The sequence below is a fragment of the Myxine glutinosa genome, chromosome 1 (assembly GCF_964187855.1).
Source record: "Myxine glutinosa chromosome 1, kmMyxGlut1.1, whole genome shotgun sequence".
Classification (NCBI taxonomy): Eukaryota; Metazoa; Chordata; class Myxini; order Myxiniformes; family Myxinidae; genus Myxine; species Myxine glutinosa.
In genome coordinates, this window is record NC_136261.1 from 63,350,486 (window position 1) to 63,375,709 (window position 25,224).

Consider the following 25,224-nt stretch of genomic DNA (forward strand, 5'->3'; position numbering starts at 1 on the left):
AGTTTAATAAATATTTGAACTGACATTTAGTGTTCCTTTCATCTTTATTTTGGCATACTGCTTCGACTGGAGTGGTCAATGGTCGATTAATTAATATTTAAATATAAAGATCCATTTTCCTTCTGTCTATGCCCTATTAGTATTACCTATGGTTACTGGGGTTGGGGATTTGGGAGAGGGAGGTGGAAGCATGGGGTGCAGGGAGAACAATTGTAATTTTTTTTAAAATAAAAAATTATGCCAGACACCCTCAGTACGCCATTGGTGAGCACGTCTATAAAGTTTGTGCTACAACATTTGTAAATCAGTAGTAGAACATCATCTACTCAAATATTATAATAATTATTCAGACGGTGTGTATTTCTGAGCTGGGCCTCTCAATGGCAATGACTGGGGTTTCACTTGGTTCAGAATCCTTTGTTATCATTTGTTTCTCCAGTTCATTTATACAGTTCAATATTTACACATACTCTGTGAGAGCGTGTTCTCTCGTACTCAACCAACCATCGTAGTTTGACAAGGCCACGCTTACTCGATCAACCCTGAACCTTGATATGCGCATGCGCAGATAAGAAAGTGTGACATGTGTACAGTGTGTTTGACTAACGTTTTTCTGATGATATATAGTGAGATATTTTTGTCTGGCGAGAATCTACTCAAGTATTACCGAGGTCTTCTGATTTCCCAGAACCAGGATTTGGATACCACAGATAAATACTTATATGTTGTCTTGATAAGTTCTTCATTGAAGTTAATTTTACAAAACTATTATCATCAGAGAGTGCGTTGGCACCGTCGACTCTACGTACTAACGTAGGGATGATGCGGATAAAAGAATGTCGGCCCCACCCACTGATACAAAACAAAAGTTGGAGTATCTTTTCGTCCTCTCATTGTAGTTTATCGAGGACATTTGCAGTTCGAGTGTATAATAAGTTTTATTGACACTTCAAGTGAACAAAACAGTAAAACCCACGAGAGTGTCTTTCACGTGTCCGGCCATGCAGAAATTTCCTCGAGAGGCTCCGCCCCTCCCCTCTGCCTCCCCTCCCCCTATTGGTTAGAGGGAACGCACACCAGTTATTTTGGCATTTCTAAGTGCCGGTCATTGTGTTGCCTGAAGCTGGATGAAAACATTACTCTTTGAGAAATGAGCAGTAAGACAGAGCTGCAAGATACAGTCAGGGTTATGTAAGACAATATAGGAACATGTGCAGTGTTTGACTTTGCTGAATAAGATATCTTTGCACTTTTGCTCCAAGATTGGGTATTGTCTGAGTACCGTACCATTGTGTTATTCCACATTGTAAAAATTACAGGAAGAAGTGAATAAAAAAATTATGCTAAATTAAAAAAGCAATGTCGGGATGACAAATTAGTCTAAAAACGGTCCTAAACAAGATCGGGATGATGTTAATTTAGAGAGTAGCTAAGAGGATTGCCATCACATAATCCCGACATCACTGCCTCCAGACTATTGTCTTGGGCTATGCCTAGCTAAAAGTATTAGAAGCTCCTATAGTTCATTTCTGCATAAGTATGAGAAGCTCCAATATAATTTCAGGGACCTCTTGCAGCTTCAGTTGTCTTTCCTACTTTTATTTTTTATCAACTTAGAGTAACCAATCACAAATGCAGATAATGATAGAATGCTGTTATTAGAGATGTCCATGCAGTTTGTAATAAGATGATCATGTACTGATATTATAACATTATACTCGGCTGCTAATTTGTAGAGTCTCATTATGTGGCTACACTACAGGAGTAATCAAGTACTGTGGTAGCCAGTGGAGTGTTTGTAGAATCTTGAAGCTTAACTGATGAAGTGTATTGTTATGTGATGGCAATACTAATAGCTACTCTCTAAATTAACATCATCCCGATCTTGTTTAGGACCTTTTTTAGACTGTAATTTGTCATCCCGACATTGCCTTGTTAATTTAGCATCCATTTTTTTTTATTCACTTGTTACGTCATCATACATACTTGAAACAGGGTTGATTTAAATCCCTTCAGCTGTTCTCAGGTATCACATTTTTACGTGACAAGACCTCTGACCTTTGATGCCGAAATCGAATCAGTTCATCTTTTCATCAGACGAAACACTTTTATCAAGTTTGTTCAAAATCCCATCACTAGTTCATAAGTTAGCCCGGAAACAGAATTTTTGTACTGACTGTGACCTTTGAGCTTTGACTTCCCAACCCTAAAATTTCATCAGTTCTTGTTTATTTCATTGTACATACCTGCACTGTACCAACTTTGACTTAGATACCTTCAGCAGTTCTCAAGTTATCGTGGTAACGAAAACCTATTACGGAGGTACAGAGTAGAACGACACTCGGTAGAGCGCACATCCCTCCACCAGGCTGAACAGTTTACGTTCTGTGTCCCATTGATAAGTCGGATCTGTATCCGGACCTTAATCAATATATAATCGGCTTGTTCTTGTCACCTACCCGAATCATCATATCGTGCTCGATATCGGTTTTAGCACCAACTCTTTGTGATGAAGAATCAGTTTTAAAATTCTCGGATCTGGATCTTCACCAAAATCTAATCAATTCGTCCTTTTCACACACCCAACCTGCCCACCAACTTTTATCCGAATCTGTCCATAACCTTTTGAGATACCCTGCTCCCAGACAGACCGAGACATGGGTGAAAACATAACCTCACTCCATCTTGGGTGGAGGAGGTTAAGATTACCTAAGATATTATCGAAACCGTCACTGCCCCCAAGTCCCCAAAACTCTTTCTTTCAGCCCTTTAGTGTTATGATATATTCAGACCAATCAGACCAATTCAGATATATTCAGACCAAGTCAAGCAACAGAATTCCCACTATCTTTTCATGCACATTGAGATGACGACATGTTGGTCCCAACAGATTGAGACAAAACTATTCTGGAAATACTTAAATACAAATGTAACTGAAAAGAGCATTTAATAAATCATGATTTTCAGTCTGTCCTTGTACACAAAGCTCTAATATAGTCGATCATGTTTGTACATTTCTCAAAATAAGGAAGTGTAATCATCCAGCTTTGTCCGCTGTGTCACAATGTCATCTCTTCACATTCATTTCCTGTGGAACATGATGTGTCATAAAAAGATATTTCACCCTTCCCCTTCCCAGTCCAGACGAGCTGGTTGTTCATTTTTCAGGATCAATAAAAGCTCGAAGTCCAATAAATAATTTCAGAAGGTTAAAGACGATCGATTTATTGATCAGAAATTCTGGTGGTTTTAACACATTCTCATCATGGCAAACTCCAACATTCCTCAAGGTCTCCTGACATTCTTCATTCTGCTTCCGTGTGAGTACATTTCCTTATTGCAGATAAAATACAAAATCTCCTTCATCGAGTCTGAATATAAAAGTACAATTTCATTTTGTAATTGTAAAACATAATGCACATGATCGGACAAATACTACGAAGTTCAGGAATACATGTTCAGCTCGGCATGCGTCGTATATGAGTTCACTTTGCAAGTTCAGCTTTTAACAAAGATCATTCCCTTTCCTCAGACGTTGAAAATAATTCATGAGCTGGTCATAAACCTGTCTTGGAATGTGTCTTTCAATCCTGACAAATCTCTATCTCTCCGAAAGGACTGTCGGGTAAACCCTCCAATCTACTTTCTTAACAATTCTCTCGAGGAGGTTCATTCATTCATTCAAACTTCTGGGTCTCAATTTTAGACATTATATATCTCAGTCAAACCGCATTTCAAAGTTGGCATCCAAAGCCACCCACCGACTGAGCATTCTCCATCGTTCAAAGTCCTTCCTTGGCACACCTGTACTTCTATCCAGTGACAAGGCTTTCATCCACAGCTTGATGGAGTACTGCTCTCCCCTCCCTCACATGTTGCTCAGCCTGATTCTGTGCAAACCAAGGCTTTCAGGATCATTGGAATCGCCAACCTGGATTCAGACAGGGTCACTGCCTGGGCCATGCTGTTCTGGCCCTCCCAACAATGGATGAAAGGCCTCAATATCATACGTATCAGGACCGTACCATTAGATAGATCTCGAGCTTTCCATACAGCCTGGCATCCTGCCTTGATCTCCAAACTCTCTGCCTGTGGCATCTCAGGCCATTTCCACAAATCACTTGATGACTTCCTCGACTCCCCGAGCCAATGTTTGGCTCTCAACCGAATCATTTAATCTCCCCTTCTTGTTAAGGCTGGAGTACCCCAAGGCAGTGTTTTGGGCCCATAGTCAGGTTCACCATGTTTTTTCGTTCAAAAATTTTGGAGATTAGCAAAACTATATATTTTTGGAATATTCAGGGCATGAGGAATCCAAAAATTAATGTTGGCATTTGCGTAGACACCTGCATGGCCGCCATTTTGGATTTTCAAAATGGCCGCCATAAATACATAATTTGCCCCAACCCATGCTTCTAGTCAACCTAGAAACTTAATTAAATATGCTAATCCTATGTTTTCTGGGTCAAGAAAACCATTGGTGGGATCATTAGACTTCTAATCCAAACACTTGCTTCACTTTTAGGACTTTCCAGATGACACTCAGGACAGTGATGAAGATCTGTAAAAGCATATTCCTGAACGGTATAGACCGAGTAGATCCTGTGTATAGGACTTATAGTTCAATCTGATACTAACAAGGCTGCTTTCTTGCTTTATAAACCCATACCTATAACTTCAAAGGACTTGCAATATCATGTATTATGTAATACAGTTATATCACAAATATAAAGACAATGGTTTTCAATTACCTTTGTTTGTTGCTTTTCTATAATCCTGATCACTATTTTGAGGCCTTTATTGGATTCCTTGACCCAGAAAACGTAGGATTAGCATATTTAATGAAGTTTCTAGGTTGACTAGAAGCCGAGATCGCGCAAAATATGTATTTTATGGTGGCCATTTTGAAAATCCAAAATGGCGGCCATGCAGGTGTCTGTGCAAATGCCAACATTGATTTTCGGATTCTCCATGCTCTGGTGATTCCAAAAATGTACAGGTTTGCGAATCTCCCAAAATATTGAACGAAATTATATTTGTTAACATAGTGAACCTGACCACAGGTCCTTTTCTTAATTTTCATCAACAATCTCTGACTCTGGAAAATACCATTTATCTTTTTGCTGACAACTTCATTCACGCTCTGCCCTTACACCGCCCATACTTCATATCGGCAGGCTCTCCCCTCTGGGTTGGTACCTCTGCCTCACACCTTGCTCAGCCTGATGCCCTTGAAATGAAGCGCTTCAGGATTATTGCTATCTCCCAGGATGAAGCTGGGTCTTTCGGCCTTTCACTTTTCCATTGCAAACAGATTGATGGTCTCTGTCTTCTCCCACCTCCTTTCTGATCTTGCACCCTCCGCTCTTTCTGTACTTTGTCAGCCCCCCTCACCCGCTCTTGTTTCTGCAGGGCACACACGGCACACCCATCAAACCCCTTCTGGTAAAACTACCTAAACCCAGGATCACTATTCACCTCCACTCATGTCTCCCTCTGTTTTCTCACCTGTGGAACAAACTTCCACATCCTCTTAAACTCATTCTTCCCTCCAGGTCTTCAATGCAGGTGTTCACCAACATCTCAAATTGTCCCCAATCCGAATCATAACCATTTTCAACCCTCGTTAACCCCCCTCAATCTCAATCCCTCCTCCTTCAAATTTCCAGATTTCCCTCCTGAGAGTTCCCTTCTTTATCCATCTTGTCCACCACATGCATCCTCTCCTGTCGCCCATTCTTCCCGACACACATTGTTTATCTTTCTCCCGCTGTATTAACCTTCAGCTCTGCTATTGGTGTCCCCCCCCCCCCCTCCCCCCTTTGCTGTTTATTTTGTCCCGTTGCATCCTGATCCATTCGCTGTACTAGTTCTAGTTCTTCCATGAGCCTCGACGATGGATACAATATTTTTTATATTTCACTTTGTACTTGTCAGATTTCCTCAATACCCTCAATGGTGTTGAAAGGCCACTCTTTCATTGTTGTCCATGAAGAACTTGAACTACGCTGACAATGAACAGACGAGTCTGGATTACAAACACAGAGAAGCTTTTTGCAGTTTCCTCATATGTATTCCATGAAAACTTTCATGAACCTCACTTGGAGGTTTATCCTTGCTTGTTTTGACTCTCATCAGACACTTGTTATTTTACTCTTGAGCATCATGAATTGATTGAATATTTCAACTTTCAAACTTCCTTCGTTGCTCAGGTTCTTCAACTTGAAATAGCAGGAAGGTTTTCACGAGCTTCAAAATGTCCTCCATTGTTCACTTCATTCCCTCTCTGATCTCAGAAGAACACAAAATAATGAGGGAAAGAAGGAAGAAAATGAACAAAGCCCAAATCATCACTCAGGTACTCTTGCGAGTCTTCGTTGGCTTCTCCGGAATCCTCCCAAAGCTCTACTTGAGTTGACATTGTACAAATCATCTCGAAACATCAGACCATTTTCAGCTTTTCGAAGCTGTTCCATGCGCTCACGCTTTCGAAGCTAAGTGATCCTTCTCAATTGTGTTTTTGTCGAGACTGTATCTATCTTTCGGTGTATGTACCTATAGCGTATCTTTTGGAAAATTTTCGGTGCTAATTTTTCGTACATGTATACACAATCGTCGGTTAATGCGTTCGAGTATTCTGCGGCCTAGTACTCGTAGGCTTGGCTACCGTACCGTCTCCGACCTTGTGGTTGTGTTTTTCTCTCAGCGATTCGTCGAATGCGCTGCATTTATTTTCGTTCTCTGGTTCGTCCCAGTCGTTCACCCCATACCTCCTTGTTTAATATCTCTACTCAAAAAAAAAAAAAAACCCCAAAAAATATTTCCTTCCCAGGTGTTATTCGTTTATTTGTTGTTCTTTTTTGTTCGTTCGTTCTTCGTTCGCGATCACGCGATCACGTGATTAAAATTTATAATCTCTCCTGTGAACAACTATTTTCTCTCATATATTATAACACAGTTTTCTTCTTTTCCTACAAAAGGATGCTTTCGTCTTGCTCACCAAATCTATTCATTCCAAAAAATATATATAATACCATCTCTTACAGTTCCTCCTTTCTACATTCCCTAAACTATCCAGAACTCCACCCCTCCTTCAGTGTCCTCAAACATATTTTTGACTCGAAGGTCTCAAACTCATTTTGCAAAAAATGTTCGTTTCCCATGAATCGTACATTTTTCAAAATCCAATCTCACCCCTCCCCTCCAAATCCTCCCCATCACCCATCCCTTTCAAATCTCCCCCTTTGCCCCTTCCCTCCCCTCCCTCCTAAACTCCCCCCACACCCCTCCCCTCCGAGACTCTCCCTCACTCCTCCCCTCCTAGACTCCCCTCTCACCCCTCCTCCTCAAAGCATCCTCCCTGCTTCTTCCCCCTTCCAACTTTCACCTTCATCTCCCCCAACCTTCTGCCTCGCTCTTCCTCCTCCTCAAATAACACCTCACTGTGCCTCACCCAATCTCCATCAAACCTTTTGTCCGCCCCATTCTTCCCTTTCTCCAAGCTATTCTGAAATCTCTGAAATCTCTGACACACCTTCAACAGCTCTCCCTACCTCTTCCTCCTCTTCCACATCTTACCCTACCCCTCCCTCCCCCCTGTTCTGGACCCGATGCTCCCCCTTCCTCTTCATTAACGGTATGGACCTCAAACATCCGGGGCCTTCGCTCAAACTTGACTGATCTCTCCATACAGGTTGCTTCTGACAAACCAGATGTGATCTGCTTAACAGAAACTTTCCTCCTTCATGATGTCTCTGATGCATTGGTATCTCTCCCAGGTTACTCCCTCTTCCGGTATGATAGACCTGAGCCTCGTCCTCGAGGTGGGGTTGCTATCTTTATAAAAAAACTCTCTTCCTCACTCGCCCTCCACTGCCCTCTCTCCACCTCACCCCCAGGAATACCTTTGGCTACGGCTTTTTTTTTTTCTTTTTTTTTGTATACTGAATCGAGGCTCGTGAAAGAGCTAACATTTACTTCACAAACAAGTCGACCAGACAAACAAAATACACAAAAATAGGGAGCGGAAGACAAGATGGGGAGAAAAGGGGAAGCACACAAACACAACATCCGAGAGCAGGGAGATGTGTGGAAGGGAGAGGGCCCGGGGGGAGGAGGCATGGGAAGGGGGGGGGGGGGAGGGAGAAGTATAAAGCACAAGGACACCAAGGACTTCCAGGACAGAAGTTGGTATTTCAAAAAGGGGAATTGGGGTGAAATTAGCGGGGGTAGAAAAGATCAAGGTTTTGGATGGGGGAAGATAAGAGATGGTGGTGAACAGCTGTTTTAAAGACTTGGAAGGTGGAGTGGGATTGAAGAGAGTGAGGGAGTTTGTTCCAGAGGTGGGAGAAAAGAGGAATGAAGGAGTGAAGGTGAGCAGAGAGTCTTGATTTTGGCAGTTTAACCAAAAGAGGGTTGCAGGCAGATCTTGTGCGACCTGTAGGAATATTTGCGGGACAGAGCCCAGAGAGAGCTGGGGGGGCAAGGCCAGAGAGGAGTCGGTAGAAGACGGAAAGACCACCAACCTGCCTGCGGTGAGTGAGTGAGAGGCCCTTGGAGTTAGCTTCATCGCGGGAGATTCCAATGATTCTGAATGCTTTGGTTTCAACAGCGCGAAGGTGAGCTAGGTGTGAGGCAGGAGCACCAGCCCAGAGGGGAGAGCAGTATTCCATTGAGCTGCGGATGAAAGCCTTGTATGTGGTGAGGAGCTCAGGTGTGCCAAGGAAGGACTTCGCACGACGGAGGATGCCCAGTCGGCGACTGGCTTTGGAGGCCAGATTTGAAATGTGGTTTTTCCAGGAAAGATCATGGCAGATATTGAGACCCAAAAGCTTGAGTGACAGAACTTCTTGGAGAGGATTATTCAGAAAGTGGATGGGAGGGTTGTCCAGTCGGTCTTTTCGGAGAGACATCGTAAGAGTGTAAGATTTGCCAGGATTGAAAGACATGTTCCACTTGTTTGCCCATTCTGTGATTTTGTCAAGGTCTGCAGAGAGTGAGGAGGCTGCAGACTGCCGATCTGAGGGATGAAGAATGGAGCGACAGAGAGTAGAGTCGTCAGCAAAGAGATAGAGAGGATTTTCAAGAGAGTCAGAGAGATCATTGATGAAGACCAGAAAAAGCACAGGGCCCAGAACACTGCCTTGGGGAACTCCAGCCTGAACAGGAAGAGGAGATGAGAGAAACCCATTCAGGGCCACACGTTGACTACGACTAGAGAGGAAGTCCGCCAGCCATGCGTGGAGATTTCCATGGATACCAAAAGAGGAGAGTTTGGTGAGCAGAGTGGGGTGCCAGACTGTATCGAAGGCACGTGATATGTCAAGGGAGACTGCTCTAATTTCCTGTTTGGCATTGAGGACCTCCATCCATTGTTGAGAAAGCAGAAGCAGCATGTGCAGAGTGGAGTGTCCAGGTCTGAAACCAAATTGATGATCAGAGATCAAGCCATTGGAGAAGAGGAAAGATTTCATATCTGAAGCAATGATGGATTCCATGACCTTGCTGATAATTGGGAGAAGGCTGATTGGTCTGTAGTTGCTGGGATCTGTTTTTGCACCTTTTTTGTGCAAAGCGGTGATGTTGGCAGATTTCCAAGCAGATGGAAGATGACCTTGAGCAAAAGAGAGGGTGAAGAGAACAGAGAGAGGGAGTGAAAGAGCGGAAGAACATGATTTTAGGACCCGTGGGCTGATGCCGTCAGGTCCAGTTGCAGAATCAGAGTCGAGGGTTGACAGACACTTTTCCACCTTGTCAGGAGGAAAGGACACAGAGTCCAGGAGCAGCTGGGTACGACTGGGTACAGTGGGTACAGAGAGGGATGGGTTTGGGACACAAGATTTAGAGGCAAACACAGAGTTGAGGCATTCAGCTTTTTCACGTGCGGAGTCAGCCGTGTGGCCATTTGAGGTGAGGGAGGGGATGGAGCAGGAACAAACACCAGAAACAGATTTGACCAGACGCCACCAGGATTTGGAAGAGGGAGACAGATAAGAGAGTTCGGTCTTGAGAACGGTGAGATATTGTTTCCTGGCTCTCCTGAGGGTGGACACACACTTGTTTCGGGCTTTGTGAAAGGAAATGAGATTTCCTTCCGTTGGATTTGCTTTCCAGGAGACGAAAGCAAGTTGTTTCAGGGCAACAGCCTCACCACAAGAATCCGTGTACCATGGACGGGAGGAAGGGTATGACAACTGAAGACGAGATGGGATACATCTGTGCATGAGAGAGAGCAATTTACTTTGAAAGAATTCCCAGGATGAGTTGATGTCAGAGGCGGTCGAGATGGGAGACCAGTCCAGATGATTGATGGCTGCTTGAAGACCGTGCCAGTTGGCCTGAGTGAAATGCCAGACTCGTCGACGCTGAGGAGGCTCTCTGAGAATGGTCAGAGAGATGTCCACTTTGACAAGCACATGATCAGATGAGCCGATTGGAGCAGAAGAAGAGCAGCAGACATTTGCTCAGCCTCAGGTCTATCATACCGGAGGAGGGAGTAACCTGGGAGAGATACCAAGGAATCAGAGACATCATGAAGGAGGAAGGTTTCTGTTAAGCAGATCACGTCTGGTTTGTCAGAAGCAACCTGTATGGAGAGATCAGTTAAGTTTGAGCGAAGGCCCCGGATGTTTGAGGTCCATACTGTTAAGGAAGAGGAAGGGGGAGCATCGGATACAGAACAGGGGGGGGAGCGGTAGGGCAGGATGTGGAAGAGGAGGAAGAGGTAGGGAGAGTTGTTGCAGGTGTGTCAGAGATTACAGAATAGCTTGGAGAAAGGGAAGAATGGGGCGGACAAAAGGTTTGATGGTGTTTGGGTGAGGCGCAGTGAGGTGTTATTTGAGGAGGGGGAAGAGTGAGGCAGAAGGTTGAGGAAGATGAAGGTGAAAGTTGGAAGGGGGAAGAAGCGGGGAAGAAGCTTTGAGGAGGAGGGGTGAGAGGGGAGTCTAGGAGGGGAGGAGTGGGTGAGAGTCTCGGAGGGGAGGGGTGTGGGGGGAGTTTAGGAGGGAAGGGGCAGGGGGGAAGATTTGAAATGGATGGGTGTTTGGGAAGATTTGGGGGGGAGGGGCAAGGGGGAAGATTTGACAGAGATGGGTGATGGGGAAGATTTGGAGGGGAGGGGTGAGATTGGATTTTGAAAAGTGTACGATTTATGGGAAACGAACATTTATTGCAAAATGAGTTTCTTGAGACATTCGAGTCAAAAATACGTTTGAGGACACTGAAGGATGGGTGGAGTTCTGGAGAGTTTAGGGAATGAATGAAAGATGCACTGTAAGAGATGGAATTTTTTTTTTGAATGAATAGAATTGGTGAGCAAGTCGAAAGCATCCTTTTATAGAAGAGGTAGAAAAAAGTGTTATAGAATATGACATAATAATAAAGTTCTTCAGGGGACAGATGAAACATGTATTAACAACTTGATCACGTGATCTCGAACAACGTGGTCGAAGAACGAAAGAACAAATAACGAAGAACGAAAGAGCAAAAGAACGAAGAACGAAAGAACAAATAAGAACGTACAAGCGGATAAGAACAGGGAAGGGAAAAAAAAAATTTTTTTTTTTGAGATTTTAAAACAAGGGAGTATGGGTGAAAAGACCGTGAAAAACAGAGACCGACAGTAGTTGCAGCGCGATCGAAGAACCGCTGAGACAAAAAACAAAAGCCTCAAGCCAAGGTCTGAGGACACGGTAGCCTACTACTACTAGCACTACACTAGGCCTCAGAATACACGATACGAAAAAAACCGACGATTCTGTACACAGGTATGAAAAACCAACACCGAGAAACCTATTAAAGTCACCCCAATAGGTACATATGTCGGTCGAAGACCTCATGGGAAGGAAGAAGAAGAAGAATCAGAGCAGCAATGTTTAATGGGATCGATTACAAACACACAGTGTGGAGCAAGGCTCGAGAATGCACCGCCTAACACGCAGCGGGCAATTTCTCAAGACACTCGCTGAAAAATAAGCAAATAGTCATTTCATTTATAGCAAAATATCAGACAATAATCTGCGCTAAAGACATAGCAAACCCTGGGCCATAACGACAACACCTCCCATTGTCCCTTCCTACAGAAGGCCAAACTTGGACAAACAGATGTAAGCATGGGATAGGCTGAGCTTTTTTGGCTCTTTATCTAAACATATCAGACCCGAGCGCAGGCCGAAGTAAATATTCTCATACACTAGGCTAAATGGTAGATGAATGATTGGATACACGTGCTGAATACATTAACAATCAAGGATATGTAATGTCTATATTTCTCCCGAGGTTGGTTACGTCCTTTTTTAGGAGACATACTAGAAACTACAAAGATATATAATTAATTATTCCCTTTGCGAAGAAGGCGTTTAGCGACATGTTTTCCCTGTACGTGGGTCGCGAGCATATTATCTACTGTTTGGCACATACATTCAAGGACTTGCTTACTGGGCTAAGGATCCACCCTGCACGTCGAGCCTCGAAACCACATTTTGTCCACTCGCCTCTGCCTGCAGCTGAGTTCAAATCAGTTTTTCAGAAGCACGATATATAATTTCAGATGTTATACTCAATTGAGTCATGGGGTTTAAACCCTAATGGCTGACAGTTCCTTCCTTTGTCTTTACAAGACAACTCCTTGGAAAGACACCGTATACAAAGTGATTAGCATCCCAATTAGTCACATGCTAGGCACGACATAGCGTCACGCATGCTCAAGAAAGATATCGGCCCTAACTGGCCGTCTAACATTCAACGTATGAATTGTTAGCCATGATTCGCGACGACGGCGCCTGGTTTAAGAGATTGCTGCCGCCCGGCCAGATTCCGAATCCACCCTCGTCACGGCGTAAGTGCGACCCGGTTGCCAGCCAGATTTAGGGGCCCTCTTTATGCAGGCGTGGTCCTCGCGAATTAGGGCAAACAATCGACGTCCAATGCCATCAAGCCTTGTACATGTGATTGCTGGGTGGTGTAAGTGGTGGTGATGGTGGTTCTCCCGGATATATGTTTGCCATCCGCTCCTTACTGCTGGCATAATAGCAATAACCTTTAAAAGAACCTACACTTTCTAAATCACAGGTATAATCATCCCAACTAAAATCATAATCATTATCAGAATCCCAAGCATCAATAGGTTCATCGATTTCAAGCCAGGAATCATAGATCCCTAAAGCCACCTCCTCTTGCCACACAAGTATCACAGTCATCACAAACATAAATACAGGCAGCAGCCAGTTCCCACATGGGATCAACACAAGTATCACAGTCATCACAAAATTCAATACAATTTTCTGGAGCGCTGGTCACAACTGCCTTGTTGAAGGGCCCATTCAGGTCGACGGCCTTTGTGGTCAGAACCATAGTCGTTGTCGGCGGCTTCTTCACTTTCCATCCTGTAAAATACTTTCTTACACACACCATGGTCAAATTCCTAGCCCCCCGTCCCACCAATTGGCATTTAGTTACCTTATCTCTCAGATGGTTGGCTTATTCATAGCCGCATTTCCTGTGTCGTGTCTGGAAATTCAAATGCCATATTTACTTTCACCAATTTCCGAAAATACCTTCCTTTTAATCATCTTCCCTACATCTAATAATACATGATTTACCAAATTTACCTTGGGAAAAATGGATCCCAGATAACAAGTCCCTCCCCACTGGTCGGGTAAGTATGGATATGCTTTATTTCCGCAAATAAACATCACTCCATGGGGTGGGATAAGGGCCGAGGCCATGCATTTACTGATCTCAACGCGGGTGGCGCTTGGTGCTTCCCAAGATATTGTTAGCTTGGTTACGTTATGCTGGGCCTGGTCATCTATGGTTATTACAAGGGGGCCTCCCTTTTCTCTCCCTCTGGTATCGGATGGCAGGGTATGGGTACATTCCGAGGTTCCCATCTGAACGTGTCCCTTTCCCATAAGACACACCCGTCCCTTTTGCTTTGTCACCCAGACTGGATCAGGTGGTTTGTCTAACAAAGCCTGCTTAATGGGTGGGGTATATCGAAACTCCCGGGAACACACTGCTGGGGATTTTGGGCCTATCAGTTCCAAGGTTGTGGTCAGACATGGGGTACGCAAGGGTCCTGAGCACATATCTCGTAGGGACAGGGGCAGCACTACCATTTCTATCCCTGTCGTACTGGTGTGGGGAAAATGCATGCACATCCAACAACGTGATCGGTTCTGTACCTTCGCCATTGCACGGGTCACTGTCCAATACGTATTTTCCTTTGGCTTTTTCCTGCTTTCGATCCGTCGGTGCGGAATTAATATGTATGAGATGCATGGTGGCCTATAGTCGTAGGGGGTCTGTGACGTCATGAATTCACATTGTAGTATCAGAGTAGTGCCGCTGTTCAGTAATACATGCGTGGTTAAATTGTTCGAGTCCTTTCCCCATTTGTAACCTGGCCTGGCCATGTTTACTATTGGTGCGCTGCCTTGTCGTGACGCTTGCTTCAAACGACTGAGGGCAGCAAAACCTGTCTTCCTTCCATGTGAGTCTGTGTACAACGCCCTCCACATTATCCGTGTCCATACGTCTTCCTTTACATGGCAGCAGGGTATATTTATCCTCTGACCCCAGATAACTCTCTGCCGGTAGACCTTAACGGTTTGGTCGCCATATGCATATGTCTCCGTGTTCGCCCATGCCCTCGTGTCCCCCCACTTGAGGCGTGACGCGGCAGGTGCAGTGCTGGCAAAGCGGTATATTAAACTAAGTGTGATTGCCACCCCTAACAGGCGGTGGTGCAGCATCCTCGATCTGTGGTGGTGCGTTTGAGGTGTCTGTGTTTGTGGGTATGGCCAACTTACAATGTGTGGCATGTACCCAGGACGACTTGCCCTCACAAAACACCGCTGTTGGTGTGATCAGAAGAACTTGGTATGGCCCCGTCCACCTTGGTTTGAGCGCAGTCTTACGGGTGAAATGCTTCACCAGCACGTAATCTCCTGCCTCGACGGTGTGGATAGGCTTGCTTGCGGCTCCGGCAGGGCCTCCCGAACGCGTTCATGTATGCTGCATGCCACATGGGATAGACCTATGCAAAACTTTAAAAACATGTCATCCATGATAGGTAATTCAAGGGCTGCCATATCCACTGGCGCCGATGCCGTTGACATATAGCGCACGAGCGACAGACCATGGTAACCACAGTCGAAAGGCCTGGTGCTGCCCAGGTGGAAGTGACCTGCCTCATCACCCCCCTATGGCACACATGGCCATTTTGATGCGCCATGCGTGCCAACCATGGTAATAAAGCTCGCGGTGCCACGGGTTTGTCATTAATCGTCCACATTTGTCCTTCTGCGGGGCGCTGAGCTCCCAATTTAATCCAATCTTGATGTTCTACGTTTGAGGCCGCGGCTTGTAATTGTATTACATCGAACTCTGTAGGTGCGGATGTCGGAACGTCTGTCTGGGCAGTCGCTTTAGCGCCCTGTTTGCGCGTAACGACTGGCATATTATACCCAACCTGTTGGTTTGCCGCTAGTGCTGCTGCTCCGTCGGCTCGGGCGTTTCCACGGGCCACAGCGTCGTCTGTACGCTGGTGACCTCGGCATTTAACTACAGCTATTTCACGTGGAAGCATAATACTATGAAGCAGATTTCGCACTAAGTCCCCATTTTTAATGAGTGCTCCCGCTGAAGTGAGGAACCCTCTCATTTTCCATATGGCCCCTTTGTCGTGGACCACTCCGTGTGCGTATGTCGAGTCTGTATAAATTGTCACTGCTTTTTCCTCACTTACTTCGCACGCTCTCGTGAGTGCGTACAGTTCAGCTTGTTGTGCTGACCAGGTGGGCGGGAGGCGGCCGCTTTCGACCGTCTCCATATCCGAGCATACTGCGTACCCAGATAACAGGGATCCGTCCCAAGCCCGTTTGGCTGAACCATCGACGTAATAGGTGTGATCGGCTTCCTATAGCGGTGTGTCCTGTAAGTCAGGCCTTACCGTTGATATTAATTGGACCACGTCCGTGCAAACGTGCGGGATTCCCTCCTCCTTTGTTGGCAAAAGTGTCGCTGGGTTAAGAACGGTACACCGCATCACCGTCACGTTGGGTGCCATAATTAATGCCGTTTCGTATTGCATCAGTCGAGTGGCTGTGAGATGCTGTGTGTTTCGCTGTTGTAGTAGTGTATGGACGCAATGCGGTACCTGTAAAAGGACCGGATGTCCCATAACTATGTCGGCCGTCCGCTCAACTGCGTATCGGGCAGCCGCCACGGCTTGTAAACACAGCGGAAAGCCTTGTTCTACCGCATCAAGCTTTTTGCTGAAATAGGCTACTGGACGTTCCCTATCTCCATGAGTCTGAGTTAATACGGATTGTGCGAATCCCCCTACTGCATGGGTGAAAAGTGTGAAGGCCTTTTTATAATCGGGAAGGCCTAAGGTTGGGGCCGTTATCAGGGCTCGTTTGAGTCCTTCGTAGCAGCGTATTCGATTGTCCATCCAGTTCACCATCCGTGGCTGGTCGTTTTTCGTCGCCTCATATAGAGGTTTTGCTAGTAACGCATAGTCAATTATCCATGTACGACAGTACCCTGCCATTCCCAAAAATCGCAACGAACACACTAACACTTCACTGTTATCCTTCACTTCACTTCAAAATTTCACTGTTATCCTATCAATACCTGGACATTTTTTTCCCTTCCTTCCTAGATACGCGAATTTCACACCAGTATAAACCCACTGGAAAAATTATCTGAAAAATAACGAGCCTCCCTTTGAGCAATAATTTAATTGATGTGATTCCCATATACCTGGTGGAGTTCTGTTCACTTGGTCTGCAGAGCCGTGATCCAATCTTCACCAGCCCCCAATCACCTTCTTATCACAAAACAACAGTCCATAACTAACCACTTTTCTTTATTTCTTGTCTTTTCCATCAACTTTTATAACCTTTTCCTCCACTTTCTCATCAATTCCTGCAGTCACCTGTCATTGACAAGTAATCCATCTGATTCGACTTTCCACTCCAATCATCTTTGCACTTTCCATGACCTTCTTCTCACTTCCTTTTAAACCTTTTCTTCAGATACAACCCACATGAGTTATGAATACAATTTCCCCTTTCAGGCACGTGTCTAGTCACTCACAAAGTGTCCATAAGACAACGTCATTATATTTCACAGAACTCCACCACTCTATTAAATCCTAAACATGCCCAATGGGCAATCCACGAAAAAATCAAAGCATTTTCAGTCCCCCTTTTCTCATACACTAGCCAATGTAAGTCAGCCAAACATAAATAAAGAGGTTCCAGCGAGTTGTGACCTCCATAACTCTAAACAACTCCGCTGGCACCTTTTAAAACAAACTTTCCCAGTCACTTACTAAAATAAAGTGCAGCTCTTGTCCGTAGATATACGTTAACCAAGGTTACATGAGACTTGACAACAATATTCCTGCCCCGTGGAGCAAGGCATCAGAGACAACTCCCCTCTCCACCTGAACTTATCCCAGGTAGAATTTAGCTACCTACAGAGAAAGTACCTGCACAACACATTTACAAACCAATTCGTCCCCTCGTATTAGGGGACGTCACAAATGTTCCACCACAATTCACAGCAGGTGACCACCCACCTGCCTTCTGTCGAAGTCCAGTTCAATTTCCATTCACAGATAGACAGACAGACAGATAAACAGACCGGGTGAAACCATAACCATCCATCCTTCCGATTGGACTCATGTCAGCATCACATGTCATTCTTGCCTTCATTCAACGCATTCTGCCATCCCAAGTCGGCCAAATACAAGCCCCGGCCATGCCGTTGAATAAACACCCAGTCGGACTGTCAGCCTATCATTTTTGACTTTCACTCCCATTTAACTCATCCGGATTGCCCAACGCCCGTAGGCAATTTGGGGAACCCCTTGTCAATCCATGACACACATCAATGACACACACACAATAAACACAAATACACGCTGCAATGACAGATCATTCATTCCCTTATACACAAATACCTGTGCTCACTCCAACACATCCAGTGCGTAGCTTAACTTAAAATACTCATCGTCCTACCTTTCTTGGGCTAGTCCCTCCTGGTAGTCCTAAGATCGGGTCGCCCCCCGATCCCTAACCTTAAACGCAGTTCTCACGCCGGAGTAACTTAACACCTATTATCTATCACCCACATATGGGTCTACCTGCTTCCCACGCTGGAAGCTTACCTGAGGGATATCCCTCCTTATCTCGGGCGCCCTGTATAATCGATTCATTACCCACTGCTGCTCTGGTTTAAACTAAATATGGTTCGGAATGCAAGCCAGGTGGTACAGCCGACAGAGGTCCACACGTCCAAAGCAAGGCAGGAGGCTTCAATTTCGATGTGCAAAAATTGCTTACCCAAATTAGGTGCCGGCAGGCCTCCTTTCCGACCTGGAACGTGAGGGTCCACCTCGTCTGCACACTTGGATGATCCCACTTCTGACACCAAAATTGTCGGTCGAAGACCTCATGGGAAGGAAGAAGAAGAAGAATCAGAGCAGCAATGTTTAATGGGATCGATTACAAACACACAGTGTGGAGCAAGGCTCGAGAATGCACCGCCTAACACGCAGCGGGCAATTTCTCAAGACACTCGCTGAAAAATAAGCAAATAGTCATTTCATTTATAGCAAAATATCAGACAAGAATCTGCGCTAAAGACATAGCAAACCCTGGGCCATAACGACAACACCTCCCATTGTCCCTTCCTACAGAAGGCCAAACTTGGACAAACAGATGTAAGCATGGGATAGGCTGAGCTTTTTTGGCTCTTTATCTAAACATATCAGACCCGAGCGCAGGCCGAAGTAAATATTCTCATACACTAGGCTAAATGGTAGATGAATGATTGGATACACGTGCTGAATACATTAACAATCAAGGATATGTAATGTCTATATTTCTCCCGAGGTTGGTTACGTCCTTTTTTAGGAGACATACTAGAAACTACAAAGATATATAATTAATTATTCCCTTTGCGAAGAAGGCGTTTAGCGACATGTTTTCCCTGTACGTGGGTCGCGAGCATATTATCTACTGTTTGGCACATACATTCAAGGACTTGCTTACTGGGCTAAGGATCCACCCTGCACGTCGAGCCTCGAAACCACATTTTGTCCACTCGCCTCTGCCTGCAGCTGAGTTCAAATCAGTTTTTCAGAAGCACGATATATAATTTCAGATGTTATACTCAATTGAGTCATGGGGTTTAAACCCTAATGGCTGACACATACACCGAAAGAAAGATAAAGATACGCCAAAAACACAAATGTGAAAGATCACTTAGCTTCGAAAGCGTGAGCGCATGGAACAGCTTCGAAAAGACGTGACCTCGCCGTGATCTCGCGAGGCTTCCCCTTCGCTGCCACCTTTTGTTCATATGTGTGTTGTACCATCCACCAAACAGCGATGACTCCATCTACATCTCGCTGTCTGATAATATGGACCAACTTCGATCTACCCATCCCAACTCTCTCTTCCTCATATGTGGTGATTTCAATTGTCACCATGCCAGTTGGCTGGGTGTGGATACCTCTCTCACCAGCCATGGCTCTTCAGCAAAGGACTTCTGCGACTCACTGGGACTGACAATCTGTCAATTTCCCGACCCGGATCTCAGTCAACGGAGCATCTTCTCTTCTGGATTTGGTTATGACAAACTTCCCTGAAAATGTCTGCTGCTCTTCTTCTGCTCCAATCGGCTCATCTGATCATGTGCTTGTCAAAGTAGACATCTCTCTGACCATTCTCAGAGAGCCTCCTCAGCGTCGACGAGTCTGGCATTTGTTACGTGGTCCTCCCGGTGACGACCTGGTCTCGGTGACCCCCGGACCGTGAGAGGAACTCCGCCAGAAAGATTTATTATGTATGCGCTTTCGTAACGCAATCAATATTAATTCCAACCAAGAAAAAACGCCACACCAAGGATCCGGAATAATCAATGATATATTCCCCAAGCAATCAACCATCAACCATCAGCAATCAATAGTACAAAGATGTAAACTCATCTACATTAACTCTAAGATGGCCATCTTATACATTCCTCACGTGAGCCCCACTCCCGACTCCCTCTGTAGTCAATGTCTCTCACAATGTCTCCGTCCTCCTGTAGTTCGATCTCCGCACATGGGCGGTTGAACGGACCCTTCCTGACGTGCTTCCACCGGGCACGTCCCGTACCGGGAACAACGGCTGCAGCGCACACCTCCTGGCCAAGCAAAGCGGGTAAAGCAATGCGGGCAAAGCAACACGCGGCTTGCCCAGCGCGCGAGGCCCCAAGGTGCGAGCCGTACGCGGCCTTGTAGACGGTGAGGCGAACTGTGCCGGATGCTTGGTTCCGTGCACGAACCCACAGTGACTTGACGTGTCAAAGGGTAGTTACACGTCCCGGTAACTCCTCTCGCCAGACGGGCTTTGAAACGCCGAGTCTCTTACGTGGCTCAATGGCGATCCCGCTCCCGTCCGAGCTCGGCGAGGAAGAAGAAGAATCGTCGCTTCTCCCGGACCTCGTGTCTTTTCTTCTTCCGTTTCCGGTCTCCTTTTTCCCAGAAGGGCTCCTGACCCTTTAATCACAACAACCTTTAATCGACTACACCTTGATAAGCAAAGACCTGAATAGTAATTCACATACATTCACATAAATATGTAACACTCCCCCCCTTCAAGAAAGAAAGTTTGAACCCAGCGAAAACTTTCTTTGCCGGCCAACTTGGATAAACAAACCAGATAACTCACCGCCCCCCCCCCCAACTCATCAGTTCCCCCCGGGCACAGTCATCACTTAAAAATAAAGCAACAAAATTTCACACAATCCCCTAGATTAATTCCCTCTGGACCAAGCGTCAACCACTTCTAGTTTCTCTTGAATGACGGTTAAGAGGTGGTGACCAAAGCCCCCAAATTTAAACCTCTCTATAGCACTTTTTCGGGAGGCCCAGCGGAGTATTCCCTACATGGACGCCTTAAGGAATGTGGAGTTCACGGTTAGTCCGTGTAGGAGCCCCGGCTCGGCGGCTCCCCCATATATATAGTGCTTCAACTTCTCCAGACTCCTAACAGTTACGGTGGGACCACTTGTCCCAGCCATTACCTGACTGGCGGTCTCCTTCTCGGCCAGTGCTCTGACATTCATTCTTTCGGGAGCTGCCGTAACTCTGGGAGCCTCCATAGTAATATCGGCTGCTGCCAACCCCAAAACTACTGCCAAGTTGTCCTCTTCTGTAGACCTCTCGACGCCTACGAAATGCCTTCCCTACTGTTATGGTCCGACCCTCCAAATCCTTACCATTCCAATTCTTCTCTGCCTCCCTGGCGTCTCTTGTGCTTGCAAACGTGACAAAGCCGAACCCTCTTGACCGTTGCGTTTCCCTGTCTTTTACCACCCGCACTTCCACCAGCGGCCCATTTCTGTTGAAGACAGAGGTCAGAACTTCTTTCTCTGTGTTGAAGTTCAGTCCCCCTACAAATAACATGGAACTTTTGTCGCCATCCCGAGCTGGTGGGGTGTTATTTTCCCTGCTGTGCTCTTTACCAACCCTCGGGTTACCATAAATTTGCCCCCCGGCCAAATCATTCCCAATAATCACAGATACTCCCTCTACAGGAAGCATGGCTTGTAACCCGACGGTGACCGGTCCTGACACCAAATCGGATTCCAAATGGATGACATGAAGTGGGGCACTAACACAGCCATCGATCCCTTGTAACCGAACACTATCACCAGTTGCGGTACTCTTTGACAATGGCAAAATACCTTCAAGCATTAAGGATTGATGGGCTCCTGTGTCCCTCAAAACCCTAACCGGTCTTGGGTGAGTCAAGTCTCCCTTGAGTGAGACCAACCCCTCATAAATAAATGGTTGGTAACTCTTCTGTGGGCGATTTCTTACGTTTGCCATCGCATTCGGAGTTGTATTAGTCGGACTCCGCTCTGGGTTGTGCCTTTTCATGAGGTAACAACTGGACATCAAGTGTCCAGGTTTTTTGCAAAAGGCGCAAGTAGGCCCGGAGGAAAAACTCGTGGTCTGCCTCGGGCCCCCCGGGAAATAAGTTTGTCTTGGGCCCGTAGCCCCCTGATTTCGAACAGTCCGGGTATCAGCGTTGTCCCCATATTCATCTCGAGGCCGCCGCCATGTATTGTCGTTCTCCGCACCTGCTGGTCCACACCTCCCCTGCGAAGATCTAGGCGAGGAGTTAGGTTTGTGGACCCCTATCCGGTGTGTTAAGGCATAATCATCTGCCATGGTGGCTGCGTCCCACAACTTTGGTACTTTATTTTCCTGCAGGTACACTTTGATGTCCTCGTGGACACACTGTTGAAATTCCTCCACCAGGATCAAGTCACGCAATGTTTCGAAGTCTTTCCCGACTCCTTTTGACTCACACCACCGATCAAACATGTTTTCTTTCACTCTGGCAAACTCCACATGGGTCTCACTCTCCCTCTTCCTGGCATTCCTGAATTTTTGCTGGTAAGCTTCAGGAACCAACTCATAGGCTTTGAGGATGTGCTTCCTCAATACCTCATAATCTGCACATTGGTCCATTGGTAGCGCCGAATAAATCTCTTGAGCTTTTCCCACCAGCACACTTTGCACTAGTCTGGTCCAGGCCTCCTCCGGCCAGTTTAACTGTCGAGCCACTTTCTCAAAGTGTGGAAAAAATTTGGCGACTTCCTTTTCACTGAAGGGTGGAACCAGCCTCACATGTCTGCCCACATCCCAGGTGTTCTGGCTAGGTGTCGACCCCGTCAGCAAGGGTGGTACCTCTCCCCGTTCTCTCATTAACTCCAGCTCCTTGAATTTAATTTCCTGCTGAAGCTCCATGTCACGTTCCTTTAATTCCCTTTCCGCTTTTCTCTCCTCTGCTTCGAGGTCCCTTGCAGCTCTCCTCTCCTCTGCTTTTCTCCCTTCTAACCTTTCCTGGAGTTCTCGTTCCACTCTCCTTTCCTCTGCTTGTTTCTCTTCTCTCCTCTCTTCTGCTTTCCTTTCTTCTTCTGCTCTTTCCTTTTCTGCTTTCCTTTCCTCTTCTGCTCTTTCCTTTTCTGCTTTCCTTTCTTCTTCTGCTCTTTCCTTTTCTGCTTTCCTTTCTTCTTCTGCTAACCTTTCCTGGAGTTCTCGTTCCACTCTCCTTTCCTCTGCTTGTTTCTCTTCTCTCCTCTCTTCTGCTTTCCTTTCTTATTCTGCTCTTTCCTTTTCTGCTTTCCTTTCCTCTTCTGCTCTTTCCTTTTCTGCTTTCCTTTCTTCTTCTGCTCTTTCCTTTTCTGCTTTCCTTTCTTCTTCTGCTAACCTTTCCTGGAGTTCTCGTTCCACTCTCCTTTCCTCTGCTTGTTTCTCTTCTCTCCTCTCTTCTGCTTTCCTTTCTTCTTCTGCTCTTTCCTTTTCTGCTTTCCTTTCTTCTTCTGCTCTTTCCTTTTCTGCTTTCCTTTCTTCTTCTTTAATCCGTTCCTGGCTCCGTAATTGCAACTCCAGTTTCCGGAGCTCAACGTCTTCTGGTTCTTCGGGTAGCCACTGCCAGGCTAACTCGTCCCATGTTCCTAATCCCACCATAGACTGTATCACCGTGGTCTGCAACTCTGCCTTCCTCAAATTAGTTCGGACCTCCAAGTTAAAATGTTTGGCCAATTTCAAGAGGTCCGCTTTTAGTAACGCTCGGAACTGTGCCTCACTAGGTGTTACCGCAAAGTTCTGTGCAACAAACGCCATGGTGACTATCGTTAACACCTGTTAACCTTCCCCCAAGACTTTACCCCAATTTCTCAAAAATTTACCAATTAATAATTCATTAATTAATTATAATTAATAAAAATTATTATTTTATTATGTTATACAATTTTAAATCCCGGACGTAGACCCAATTGCGAATCCGCAAATCGTAATCCCGGACGAGCCCCCAATTCTGTTACGTGGTCCTCCAGGTGACTACCTGGTCTCGGTGACCCCCGGACCATGAGAGGAACTCCGCCAGAAAGATTTATTATGTATGCGCTTTCGTAACGCAATCAATATTAATTCCAACCAAGAAAAAACCCCACACCAAGGATCCGGAATAATCAATGATATATTCCCCGAGCAATCAACCATCAACCATCAGCAATCAATAGTACAAAGATGTAAACTCATCTACATTAACTCTAAGATGGCCATCTTATACATTCCTCACGTGAGCCCCACTCCCGACTCCCTCCATAGTCAATGTCTCTCACAATGTCTCCGTACTCCTGTAGTTCGATCTCCGCACGTGGGTGGTTGAACGGACCCTTCCTGACGTGCTTCCACCGGGCACGTCCATTACCGGGAACAACGGCTGCAGCGCACACCTCCTGGCCAAGCAAAGCGGGTAAAGCAATGCGGGCAAAGCAACACGCGGCTTGCCCAGCGTGCGAGGCCCCAAGGTGCGACCCGTACGCGGCCTTGTAGACGGTGAGACGAACTGTGCCGGACGCTTGGTTCCATGCACGAACCCACAGTGACTTGATGTGTCAAAGGGTAGTTACACGTCCCGGAAACTCCTCTCGCCAGACGGGCTTTGAAACGCCGAGTCTCTTACGTGGCTCAATGGCGATCCCGCTCCCGTCCGAGCTCAGCGAGGAAGAAGAAGAATCGTCGCTCCTCCCGGACCTCGTGTCTTTTCTTCTTCCGTTTCCAGTCTCCTTTTTCCCAGAAGGGCTCCTGACCCTTTAATCACAACAACCTTTAATCGACTACACCTTGATAAGCAAAGACCTGAATAGTAATTCACATACATTCACATAAATATGTAACACATTTCACTCAGGCCAACTGGCACGGTCTTCAAGCAGCCATCAATCATCTGGACTGGTCTCCCATTTCTACCGCCTCTGACATCAACTCATCCTGGGAATTCTTTCAAAGTAAATTGCTCTCTCTCATGCACAGATTTATCCCATCTCGTCTTCAGTTGTCATACCCTTCCTCCCGTCCATGGTACACGGAATGTTGTGGTGAGGCTGTTGCCCTGAAACAACTTGCTTTCGTCTCCTGGAAAGCAAATCCAACGGAAGGAAATCTCATTTCCTTTCACAAAGCCCGAAACAAGTGTGTGTCCACCCTCAGGAGAGCCAGGAAACAATATCTCACCGTTCTCAAGACCGAACTCTCTTATCTGTCTCCCTCTTCCAAATCCTGGTGGCGTCTGGTCAAATCTGTTTCTGGTGTTTGTTCCCCCTCCATCCCCTCCCTCACCTCAAACGGCTTAACGGCTGACT

The 25,224-nt window shown here is 46.0% G+C and overlaps 1 protein-coding gene across 3 annotated transcripts in view; it reads left to right on the forward strand.

Annotated features, from left to right (window-relative positions):
- The first annotated feature begins 3,107 nt into the window (after nucleotides 1–3,107).
- LOC137424697 (T-cell surface glycoprotein CD4) overlaps nucleotides 3,108–25,224 on the forward strand; it is a 35,361-nt gene continuing 13,244 nt past the window's right edge. The window contains exon 1 of one of the 3 annotated variants that reach the window (XM_078772436.1): nucleotides 3,108–3,320. In XM_078772436.1, the coding sequence (XP_078628562.1) occupies nucleotides 3,266–3,320 (55 nt within the window). In that variant the 5' untranslated portion in view covers nucleotides 3,108–3,265. The remainder of the gene's footprint in view (nucleotides 3,321–25,224) is intronic. The other 2 variants (XM_078772433.1, XM_078772438.1) reach the window with 2 other exon arrangements.